The sequence below is a fragment of the Rattus norvegicus genome, chromosome 16 (genome assembly GCF_021556685.1).
Source record: "Rattus norvegicus strain SHRSP/BbbUtx chromosome 16, alternate assembly SHRSP_T2T, whole genome shotgun sequence".
Taxonomy (NCBI): domain Eukaryota; kingdom Metazoa; phylum Chordata; class Mammalia; order Rodentia; family Muridae; genus Rattus; species Rattus norvegicus.
This window is the reverse complement of record NC_141549.1, coordinates 22,590,840-22,603,892: the sequence shown is the minus strand read 5'-3', so window position 1 is coordinate 22,603,892 and position 13,053 is coordinate 22,590,840. Positions and strand designations below refer to the sequence as shown.

The window sequence follows — 13,053 nt, the reverse complement described above, 5'->3', positions numbered from 1 at the left end:
AGACTGAAGGAACACCCATTCAGAGCCTGCCCCACATGTGGCCTATACATATACAGCCACCCAATTAGACAAGATGGAGGAGCAAAGAAGTGTAGGCAGACTGGAGCCGGATGTAGATCTCTCCTGAGAGACACAGCCAGAATCCAGCAAATGCATAGGTGAATGCCAGCACTGAATTGAGAATAGGACCCCCATTGAAGGAATCAGAGAAAGGACTGGAAGAGCTTGAAGGGGCTCGAGACCCCATATGAACAACAATGCCAAGCAAACAGAGCTTCCAGGGACTCAGCCACTACCTAAAGACTATACATGGACTGACCCTGGACTCTGACCTCATAGGTAGCAATGAATAGGCTAGTAAGAGCACCAGTGGAAGGGGAAGTCCTGTGTCCTGCCAAGACTGAATCCCCAGTGAAAGTGATTGTTGGGGGGAGGGCGGCAATGGGGGAGGATGGGGAGGGGAACACCCATAAAGAAGGGGAGTGGGAGGGGTTAGGGGGATTTTGGCCTGGAAACTGGGAAATGGAATAAAACTTGAAATGTAAATAAGAAATACATAAGTTAATAAAAAAAAAGAAAGTGATGTATACTTTCTTTTTTTTTTCAATTCTATACATTGACCAATGTGTCATTATTTCAATAATATGCTTTTTTTTATTAATGTAAGCTTTTTAATAAAACTTGAAATCTGGGAAAAAAAGTTTAAATCCACTGTAATGACATGTATTCTGTGTTTTTCTACAGTTTACCATACAAAGTTATCCCTTCAACCATTTCCATGGACATAAATATCAATAATTTATCAATTAAATTCAAATACATTCATTTAATCAATTTCAGGTTAGTTTACCAAATCAACTGCAAGACCTCAACTCAAATATGAGGGATGATTCTACTACAAAAATCATAACTTTTAACAACTTATGGCATCTATAATTTATTATTTGAGTATGTGCTTAGACAATATCCCCTGTAAACTTAGCTTGGCTTAAAACTCATGAACAATATAATGTAGCAGTTTGATCCAGTTCTTCCACACAGCGCCATGCTCCGAGAACTAAGACTCAGACTCAAGATATATTTACAAATACCTTGAGTATATAGTGAGGCTCTTCTCTAACTAGATCACAATTTAGAATAACTGACTATTTTAACCTACATTCTGTAACATGCCCACTTAACCATGTTCAGGTACTATGTGTCTCTCTCCTCACGTCTTCCAAGGTGAATCTCCTGCCGCATTCTATCTCAGAATTATGATTTCTCCCAGATTTTCCACTTCTTATTTACCACCTAAATAATAAGCCATCAGATTTATTATTAACAAGTGCCATAGTCATATCGATATTAGATAATCTCTCAATAATCCCCCTTTGAAGTACAATAAATGTCTCTTTTTCAAATATAAATTGAATAAAATTATAAAAATTATAATAGTTATAAGGTGTGATATATATTTACAATGTCAAGTCCATAGTATGTGGTAATTTAAAAAAATGTCCTATTATCTATCCTATCCTGGTGAGTTCAGAGTTCTGGATCTAAATCACATTTTATCCTAACTTGCATTAACACCCTAACACCATCTTTTTAGGTCTAATAAATCTTCTTAAAAATACCAACTTAAGCTTTTATTGAGACTATGATTATCTTGTATTCAACCCCAAAAGACAACTAAGTAGAAATATTTCCTGATTAAGTAGGAAGTGCAGACAAACACTTTCAAAGTTTTTTTTTTTTTTTTTTTTTTTTTTTTGGAATTGCAAGCTACTTATATTCTAGGTTAAATAGAAAAAGTCATCATTCTTTGGGAAATTTAATAGTTTAACCTCTGGTGATGTTATAAAATGGCATCGATGGTCATTTTTTTTTCATGGTGGCAGATGCCTTTTTTTTGTTTAATTTAGAAAATACTTTATTAGTTTTTTTAATCAAACCCATGTATATAAGACCTTACATATTTAATACAGTGTGTTACCCCTGTACAAATGGAAAAAACTTAAGTTCAACATTTCTAGACCAATATGGCTGTTAATTTCTGTACAGTGCCAACTCAACACAGTAAACGGGGATACTTTTTTCGAAAGTTGACAGCACAGGTAAAGTTTCAAAAAATTCAAATTATATATCTGTATATATATATTTATATTTATATAAAAAGACCAATAATAGCAGTGTGTTATGCATCAACAGCAGCAACAGCTTTTCCAGGTTCTGCAGTCATCTGAACAAAACTGTAGAGACATCCAGCACACTCCATTAAAAAAAAAAAGTAAAAAAACAAAACCCGAGAAAACAGCACAGTTCTGTTACTCTTGTGGTACCTGGCACCATTTTTTTTTAAATTAGCTTCTCAATCATCATCTGGAAAGAAAACATTCTGAGCAACATCATTAAAAACAGCTCTGATAAAGCACGGTCACTACTACGTATCATAAAGCAGGTACAAGCTATTTTACATCCACAGAGGTATGATACAGTACTGTCCTACATCTATAATACTAGAGGATACAATTTAAAAGGCATTATTTGAGACTTGATTCTACTTTTTCAGCAGAGGGCCCAAAGGATGGTGTGACACAGCTTTGTAAAGAAACATACTCTAGACAGGATTTCCTTTCACTAGTGGCACACTTCTAAGGATTCATTCTCTCCATGAATGTCAGCTAAAACCGTTATTAAAAAAATGAAATATCCCTAGAACAAAACCGTATAACCACCGGATTCACATGAAGATGACCTAGTGGAGACAAGCTGGACCTCACCTTACCAACAAGCTATCAAATCTGTTATGTTTAAACAGTGAGACCTCCAAGGAAGGAGATGCCAAGTAGTGCTTCAAAGCTTCGGACCACAATCAATCACAGCATCCTTTTCAACAGAAGCAGAAGCTCATCTGAATATGCTCATGGATGCTGACATCAACATTTAATCATCTCCTCACTCATCCAGGAAGAGGGGGAGATCAGTTACTACTGTAATTTATTGTGTTCAACCAAATCACCATGTTACAAAAATAGCAAGCTGCCATAATAAAAAATAAGGCTCCTCTATCCAGCACCAGATAGCATCATTTTACTTTCAAGCCTAGAAATGGCACACTTGTATATAAACCAATCGAAGATGAGGATTGAGAGTTCATCTTGGTGGATTTTTCCTTTGATGAATATGAAGTGTCCTTCCTTATCTTTTTTGATGACTTTTAATTGAAAATTGATTTTATTTGATATTAGAATGGCTACTCCAGCTTGCTTCTCCTGACCATTTGCTTGGAAAGTTGTTTTCCAGCCTTTCACTCTGAGGTTGTGTCTGTCTTTGTCTCTGAGGTGTGTTTCCTGTAGGCAGCAGAATGCAGGGTCCTCGTTGCGTATCCAGTTTGTTAATCTATGTCTTTTTATTGGGGAGTTGAGGCCATTGATGTTGAGAGATATTCAGGAATAGTAATTATTGCTTCCTGTTATGTTCATATTTGGATGTGAGGTTATGTTTGTGTGCTTTCATTCTCTTTGTTTTGTTGCCAAGACGATTAGTTTCTTGCTTCTTCTAGGGTATAGCTTGCCTCCTTATGTTGGGCTTTACCCTTTATTATCTTTGTATTGCTGGATTTGTAGAAAGATATTGTGTAAATTTGGTTTTGTCATGGAATATCTTGGTTTCTCCATCTATGTTAATTGAGAGTTTTGGAGGATACAGTAACCTGGGCTGGCATTGGTGTTCTCTTAGGGTCTGTATGACATCTGTCCAGGATCTTCTGGCCTTCATAGTTTCTGGCGAAAAGTCTGGTGTGATTCTGATAGGTCTGCCTTTATATGTTACTTGACCTTTTTCCCTTACTGCTTTTAATATTCTTTCTTTATTTTGTGCGTTTGGTGTTTTGACAATTATGTGACGGGAGGTGTTTCTTTTCTGGTCCAATCTATTTGGAGTTCTGTAGGCTTCTTGTATGCCTATGGGTATCTCTTGTTTTAGGTTAGGGAAGTTTTCTTCTATGATTTTGTTGAAGATATTTACTCGTCCTTTGAGCTGGGAGTCTTCAATCTCTTCTATACCTATTATCCTTAGGTTTGATCTTCTCATTGAGTCCTGGATTTCCTGTATGTTTTGGACCAGTAGCTTTTTCCGCTTTACATTATCTTTGACAGTTGAGTCAATGATTTCTATGGAATCTTCTGCTCCCGAGATTCTCTCTTCCATCTCTTGTATTCTGTTGGTGAAGCTTGTATCTACAGCTCCTTGTCTTTTCTTTTCATTTTCTATGTCCAGGGTTGTTTCCATGTGTTCTTTCTTGATTGCTTCTATTTCCATTTTTAATTCCGTCAACTGTTTGATTGTGTTTTCCTGGAATGCTTTCAGGGATTTTTGCGATTCCTCTCTGTAGGCTTCTACTTGTTCTCTAAGGGGGTTCTTTATGTCTTTCTTGAAGTCCTCCAGCATCATGATCAAATATGATTTTGAAACTAGATCTTGCTTTTCTGGTGTGTTTGGATATTCCGTGTTTGCTTTGGTGGGAGAATTGGGCTCCGATGATGCCATGTAGTCTTGGTTTCTGTTGCTTGGGTTCCTGCGCTTGCCTCTCGCCATCAGATTATCTCTAGTGTTACTTTGTTCTGCTATTTCTGACCGTGGCTAGACTGTCCTATAAGCGTGTGTGTCAGGAGTGCTGTAGACCTGTTTTCCTGTTTTCTTTCAGCCAGTTATGGGGACAGAGTGTTCTGCTTTCGGGCGTGTAGTTTTTCCTCTCTACAGGTCTTCAGCTGTTCCTGTGGGCCTGTGTCTTGAGTTCACCAGGCAGGTTTCTTGCAGGGGAAAAGTTGGTCCTACCTGCGGTTCCAAGGCTCAAGTTTGCTCGTGGGGTACTGCCTAAGTCCTCTCCGAGGCGGCAGCAACCGGGAACATCTGCGCCGCTCTTTCCGGGAGCCTCCGTGCACCAGGGTTCCAGATGGCGTTTGGTGTTTTCCTCTGGCATCTGGATGTGCACAGAGTGCAGTCTCTTCTGGTTTCCCAGGCGTGTCCACCTCTCTGAAGTTTTAGCTCTCCCTCCCACGGGATTTGGGTGCAGAGAACTGTTTATCCGGTCTGTTTCCTTCAGGTTCCGGCGGTGTCTCAGGCGCAGGGGTCCTGCCGCTCCTGGGCCCACCCCTATGGGAACCCAGAGGCCTTATACAGTTGCCTCTTGGGCCAGGGATGGGGGCAGGGGTGGGCAGTGTTGGTGGTCTCCTCCGCTCTGCAGCCTCAGGAGTGCCCACCTGATCAGGCCTGATGTATACTTTCAAAATGGCATATTATCCCACTATTACAAACAAAGGCAGAATGAATTTTGCAGGTAAATCAATGGAACTTGAGAATATCCTCCAGAGTCCAAACAGGACATGTGTGTTATGTACTCACTTATAGATGGTTATTGGCCAAAAATACAGACACCATGCTATTATCCACAGACTCAGAAAAGCTACACAAGAAGGAATGCACAAGTGAGGATGCCTGAATCTCACTTAAAGGAGTGCATAAAGCAGTCCTAAGAGGAAGACGGAGGGAGTGAACTGAATAGAGAAGAGATACGGAGGGCTATGGGATGGGTTCGGAATCAGGTGTGGCTAAGGAAGAGGAGAGATGGATGGATGGTCCTGAAAGTGAATGGAAATCTGCAACTGACAAGGGTGAAGTTTTTTTTTAATGAAAAAAGACAATGTGGGATACTATTCACCTACTAAAGACAAAGACATAATGACCTTTGCAGGTGAATGAATAGAACTTGAGAATATCTTCCTGAGTGACATAACCCAGACCCAAAAGACATGGATGGCGTATACTCACTTCTAAGTGGATATTAGCAATAAAGTACAGGATATCAATACTATACTCAGGACCAAAAGAAGATGAAGAAGAAAGGACCAAGAGAGGATTTTGAATCTAACTTAGAACATACCGGAAAATACTCAGAGGAGGCAGAGGAAGGAAGGAACTAGGTGGGAGTGGGTAAATTTGAGACAACTGAGTGTTTCAGGATCGGGTCTGGGGAGATACAGGGGAGATGGCTTGACAGCCATGAAAATGAATGGATAGCTGCAGCTGGCAAGGGTGGAGATGTCAAAAAAATTCACTTGGTCATCACATTAGATGCTGATAAAGCCGTTGATAAAATCAAGCACCCCTTCATGTTAAAAGTCTTAGAGACCTCAGTGATCAAATTTGCATACCTGAACCAGCCAATAAACACTAACAACTTATATGCAGAGAAACTTAAAACCAGAGAGTAAGCAAAGCTGCCCACATACAAAAGAGACCTCACAAAATCTACCAAAGAACTCCTACACCAAAGGTGATAAACCCTTACAGAAAAGTGTCTGAATGCAAGATTAACTCAAAAAACCAGCAGCCCTTCCTCATGCAACAGTTAAAAGGGATAAGAAAAATTTAGTCAAGCAAAACCCTTTACAGTAACCACAGATAACATTAAATAGCCCAGTACAACTCTAATCAAGCTACTTAAAGACCTGCCTGTCAAAAACTTTATGTCTCTGAAAAAGGAATTAACAGGACATCTGAAGATGGAAAGGTCTCCTATACTACAGATGGATAGGATTAACAAGGTGAAAATGGCCATCTTACAAAAAGCATCTTCACAGTCAATGCATTTCTCTTCAAAATTGCAAGACCATTATTTACAGACCTTGAAAGAGCAATTCTTTAAAAAACAAAAAACCCATGATAGCTGATAGATACATAGATGATAGATAGATAGATGATAGATACATAGATAGATAGATAGATGATAGATAGATAGATATCTTGAATAATTAAATAATTTTTGGAGGTATCATCATCCCTGATATCAAGACATATCACAGAGCAATCATAACAAAAGCTGTATAGAATTAGTATAGAAACAAAAAGTTGACCAATGGAATCAAATCAAAGAAAAAACACACATACCTACCAACACATGATTTTGACAAAGGCAAAACCACACAATGGGGAAAATAGGAAAGTTTCTTCAACAAATGGTGCAGGTGTAACTGTATGTCTGCATGAAGAAGAATGCAAATAGATCTGTATTTCTCAACCTGCACAAAACTCAAGTTCATGTGGATGAAAGACCTTGACATTGAAGCAGAAACTTCAATATACTGAGGACATCGGTACAGTAGACAATTTCCTGAACAGCACACCACTGTCCCAGCCTCTGAGATCAATGATTGATAAATGGGGACTCACAAAACTTAAAAACCTCTGTAAAGCAAAGGACACCATCAAAAGGACAAAAGAGAAGCCTACATTTTGGGAAAAGATCGTCATCAGTCTTACACTTCACAGAGAAATAAATGGTTAAAATATATAAAAAGCCCAAAAAGTTAGACAGCAATAAACCATTCTGAATATGGTGTACAGTGGTAAACGAAGCATTCCCAGCCGAGGATGCTCAGGAGGCCGTGAGACATCAAATGCTCATCTTCAGTCATCACTGAATGCAGATCAGAAGGACCCTGAGTCCATCCTACACCAGTCAGAGCAGCCAGAATCAAAACCTCAAGTGACAGCCATGCTGACAAGGATATTGAGCAAAGGGAACATTCCTCCATTGTTGGTGGGAGAGACATTAAAATCCCTTTTCTTTTTTTTTTTTCTTTTTCTTTTTTTCAGAGCTGGGGACCAAACCCAGGGCCTTGCGCTTGCTAGGCAAGTGCTCTACCGCTGAGCTAAATCTCCAACCCCTAAAATCCCTTTTGAAAAGCAATTTGGCGGGTTTTTTTTTCCAAAAATTTTGAAATAGTTTTTACCTTAAGACACAACTATGTCAATCATGGGCATATACCCCAAACTTGCTCCACCATACCACCCAAGCACACTTGCTTAACTATGTTCATAAAACCTTTCCTTGTAATAGCCATGGACAGGAGACAACTGAAAAACTGATTAAGGAAATGTGGTATATTTGCACAATGAAATAATACTCGGCTATGAAAACCATGGAATTTGAGAAAATTGCAGGCAAATGGATGGGATTGGCAAACATCATATTGGATGAGGTAACTGAAACCGAGAAGGACAGGCATGGTATGTACTCACTTAAAGGTGAGGACCTTAGCAGCCATAAATTACAGAATAACCAGGCCACAGTGCACAGACCTAAAGAAGCTAAGTAATGAGGGCCCAAGGGAAGATGCGTGAATCTCACTCAGGAGGGAAAATGAAATAGATATCAGGATTCGATTGAGGGAGGGAAATTTGTAGGATGGGGAGGGGAACTAAGGTGCAGAGCAGGTGTGGTGTGGGAGCTGGGACAGAAGATACCAGTGGAGAGGCATCTCTGTGGTGAAACAAAGACCAGGAACCATGGGGGCTCTTAGCAGTCTATCTATGGAGCTAAGACTTGCAGAGCCTACTAGCAGCAGGTGATATGCAGCTTTCAGTGGTCATCTTCTGTACACAGGGGAGACTTCCAGGAGAAGGAGGAGAACACCAAAGCACTCAGAAAAACATCAACCCAAAATTTATCCTACCACCAAGATATGCAGGTTAAAATGGAACAGACATTAAAGAGATACCAAACCAATAACTGGACCAACTTGAGACCCACCCTGTGGGAGAGAGCCAGTCTTTGACTCCATTAATGATATTTTGCTATGCTTGCAGACAGAAGCTTTGGATAATTCTTCTGAGAGTCTTCATCAAGCCCTGGATAGAAACAGATGTACACACCCACAGCCAAATAAATATCAGGTGGGGGTTGGGGCGTCTTGTGAAAGAGTTGGGGGAAGGATATTGAATTCAAAGGAGGACAGTGCCATTGAAGGTTCAGAAACACAACAAGAAAACCTACAGATTAACCAACAGGGGCCCATGAGGGCTCACAGGGACTGAACCACCTATCAAAGAGCACGTCAGGGCTGCACATAGACCCCATATTCAGAGGTAGCAGACGTGCAGCTTCACGTGCTCTTCATGTGGACTCCTGGTTTACTGAAGTGAGGGCAGGTTCTCATTCTGTTGCCTGCATTTGGATTCCTTTCTGCTAGCTGGGCTGCCTTGTGTGGTCACAGTAGGAGAGGAGCTAAAATGTCCGCACTATTTTATCTAGGGTGAATAAGACCAGCTACAATATAGTAAATTTATATATGATATAAAAAATCTTACCTTCCAAAAATCTTACATGCTTCACTTCTTTTTTATGTGCTGGTGTTCTTGCACTGTGGCATAGATTTATAAGTTATGGTTATTGTACTATTCATAAGAAAAACATTTAGCGAGCATTTGAAGACCTTTATATTTCAGTCCCCAGTATCTTAGTTTAGATGTTCACAAACAATGTTTTTTGAAACCGGATCTCACTATGTAGCCATGCTGGTCTGAAACCCACGCCATAGACCATGTTGTACTTAACTCACAAAGGTCTGTGTGTCTCCTACCTCCCACAGTCTGGGATGTAATTCATGGAACTACAGGTCTAGTCAAACAATTTTGAATTTATTTTTCAGCAATTCACTATGACTGTTGACTGGTATCCTTGCGACTTTCTCAAGAGAAAACATGAGGCATGGTTAGCTTTTAAATAGAACACAAACTAAAAGGCTCAAGCATGCATACACACAATCAATCAATCAATCTCTCTCTCTCTGACTCTCTCTCTCTCTGTCTCTCTCTCTCTGTCTCTCTCTTTCTGTCTCTCTCTCTGTCTCTCTCTGTATCTCTCTGTCTCTCTCTGTCTCTCTGTCTCTCTGTCTCTCTGTCTCTCTCTCTCTCTCTCTCTCTCTCTCTCTCTCTCTCTCTCTCTCTCTCTCTCTCTCTCTCCTCCCTCCCTCTTAAAAACTCTAAAGAGAATATTTGCCTTGTTCAGGGATGTATGGCAGTAGACTCTTAGGGAACACTAGGAGGAAAGATTCCAGGTCTGCAAGGAGATAAGAACTCCAGAGGACAAACAACAGAGTGAAATAACCTGGACGCCTGGGGCTCTCAGAGACTGAACCACCAACCACAGAAAATACACGGGCTGGACTCACACCTTCCCACTCACATGTAGCAGAAGAGCAGCTGGATTTTCATATAGGTCCCAGTCAACTGGGATGGGTCCTATCAAAAAGCTGTTCCTTATACATGGGATACCTCCTTCTAGCTGAGCTGCCTTGTCTGACCTTGGAGAGAGAGGAAGTGTCTACCCTTGCAGAGACTTGAAGTGCCAGGGTGTGGGGATGCATAGGGGATCCATGACTGCTCAGAGGTGAAGGGGAAGGGGAACCAGAAAGGACTGTGGAATAGGGAGACTGAGACAGGGTCAGTGAGTTTGATGTAAAATGAATAAGAAAAAATAAAATTAAATATTTCAAAGAGCATTAAGTTTTGAAAGGAGAGTGAGCTCTCTCTAGAAAGGCTCACCTTAAAGCACAGATCTGTTGTCTGGAAATAATGGCTCAACATAAACATTAGGTAAACATGTGTACTAAACAGGGAATTTCAGCATAATAATTTTATTTCATATGGAAGGGAATATAGCTTTGTAAGATCAATTTTTTTAGAGCTAAACATTCACAAAATCTAGGAGAAGATTTATAATTCTAAAATACCAGAATATGTGGAAGGAAATGAACTATTTATATATCCACATTAAAAGCTCCATCTGAAATGTGACACAAAAATGTCTTGGACTGCAATATCACCAACATTGCTAGTTAATTACAGGATGAAAGTTTACCGAACACCTCCTAGCAAAAGGTAGTTTTCTACTGCATTGGACATTTCAAACAGATCATTAGGAAACACTATTTATTACCTGTGATTATGTAACATATAATTCTAAAGATATGGCTTATACTGTCATTTTTAAGGTCAGAAATTATAAAATTTCAGACTCAGGGACTGGGGGTGTTTATTCATGGTAGAACATTTGCCAATGACACACATGACCTTTAATTCAGTGGCAAACTGTGTCAAAATAAAAAATACTGAAGTGGACCAACAGCTGATCTAGCTTATTCTTTGTCTTGGTTCATGACTCACGAACTGAACTACTGAGCTATGTAGTACTCCTGGTACTGCTGTTCTTTTGTTGTGTTGGAACAGTCTCTTTTCTAGCTCATATTTCGTGTGTAATAAGCTTTCTAAATATTTCTCTCAGAGTTTTTCAAATCATTTAATATCATATTAATATTCCTGACTTAAGCAATTCTCACCATCAAGAACAACACTAAGATTGTAGAAGAGAAGAAACTGTACCTGTTTGACACTTGCACGGCCTGTGCATCTGCACTCATTGATTCTAAGAAGTTTATCATTTCAGTCTGATTTTCATATGTTGCAAGTTGCAGTGGTGTCAAGCCATACTGTAAAGAAAACAATATTACATTTTATAAAACAACTTGTTTCTCAACTGAAAGTTCATCACAGATTTTGTGAACATAAACACACACTGTACTGAGTCACAAGGCATCATTTTTCCTACAACACCTGCTGTGCTTTCCACACACAGCTCTCTTCTTCCCTTTGACACATCTTTTGTCTACACAACACTGCATATGAACACCAATCCCTTCCAGAATTTTCCCCAAACACTCAATGGTTCCAATCTTCTTAGCTCCAAAAACTAGGACCTCCATGGACACAACCCCAAAATATAAAGTTTGGTATGCCCCTGTTGAAGGAGTGTGCTCAAGAGGTATCTGGAGCAGAGTTTCTCAATCTGCACTCCAAATATATTTCTTTTCTAAAGTAAGAATTATCTCCCAAGGGCAATAGCATCTTCTATGAATACCAAAACTTTTGAAAATCATAAAAATGTTTTGTATATTTTCTCAATGATCAGATTTTCTAATTTGCCTGACACCTCTCTCCTTTCCCAGTCTGCCCTCATCCCTGAGCCAAACACACATCAATACCTTCTTAGCAGCAACCCAGTTCTATATATTCTACAATCATTAAACTTGAAATGTATTTCTTTTCCTTGTTGGTGTAGATGTGATGTGATGTGATGTGTGTGTGTATGTGTGTATGTGTGTGTGTGTGTCTGTGTGTGTCTGTGTGTGTGTGTGTGTGTGTGTGTGTAATCCTAAAGCCTATAATCTTGAATTTCAAACTTAAAGTCAACGCTGAGACAAAATATGCTATTCTGTGGGTTTTTTGGCACTAATTATAAATACACACACACACAGACACACACACACACACAGACACACACACACACACACACACACACACACACACACACACAAACACACACATATATATTTAAAGAGAAAAAGCGTTCCTCTGAACACATTCAGTGAGAATGCTTGAGGTTCTGCATGTAGAAAATAGGTCTGAGTGTCCCAGCTAGAAGTAGCTAGAAGTGCATTGGGAATGAAGTTGAATGACCTTTACCTCTGTTTTGGCTTCAATATCTACGTTGTACTCCAGGAGCATCTTTACAATTGCTATGCTGCCCCTGGAAATGGCATGGTGAAAGGCTGTATTCCCACTGTAATCCATCAAATTTGGATTAGCATTGTGCCTGAGCAATACACAAACACAATGTGTATTGTCCCGCTGCGCAGCCTGTGGAAATTGTACAAAGAAATACATCTTCACTTCAAGGAAACCAAGGGAAACATTTCTACAATGGCACTGAATAGTTTCTCTGAAATCAGACAGAGTTTTAGTTATTCATATTTTCCCTCCATTTTGACACAAGGTCTTCTTAAATACTCCAGGCTTGACTCATTTAATGATCTCCCCACCACATCTTTTTCCAAGTGGTAGAATTAAGGGGTTCTACCAACCCACCTAGATGTCCTAAGCACTCAGGTCTGTGTGGTTGGCTGTCACAATGCAGAGATTGCTTGTTTGCTTAGATTTTGTTCTTTTTGCCAATGTGATACATGCTTAATACTCCTGGAAAGATCCTCACTTGAGGAATTGGACTGGCCTCTGGGGCACTGTGTGGAACTATTTTTTTTTTTTTATTTAGACAGAAGTAGGAAAGCCCAAAGTCTTGTGGTAGGGGCATGCCTGAGTTCAAAGTTGTATAAAAAAAAAGCTGAGCAAACCTGGGTAAAAGCCATGGAAAGCTGCATTCTCCCCTGATCT

The 13,053-nt window shown here is 39.7% G+C and overlaps 1 protein-coding gene across 4 annotated transcripts in view; it reads right to left on the bottom strand.

Moving 5' to 3' along the window:
* Positions 1-13,053, bottom strand: part of LOC134482565 (uncharacterized) — a 100,950-nt gene that overhangs the window by 35,442 nt on the left and 52,455 nt on the right. For all 4 annotated transcript variants that reach the window (XM_087589366.1, XM_087589364.1, XM_087589368.1 and 1 more), the window contains 3 exons: positions 12,349-12,522; positions 11,209-11,315; positions 9,136-9,188 (listed from right to left, as the gene is read on the bottom strand). In XM_087589366.1, coding sequence (XP_087445492.1) covers positions 9,136-9,188; positions 11,209-11,315; positions 12,349-12,522 — 334 coding nt within the window. The remainder of the gene's footprint in view (positions 1-9,135; positions 9,189-11,208; positions 11,316-12,348; positions 12,523-13,053) is intronic.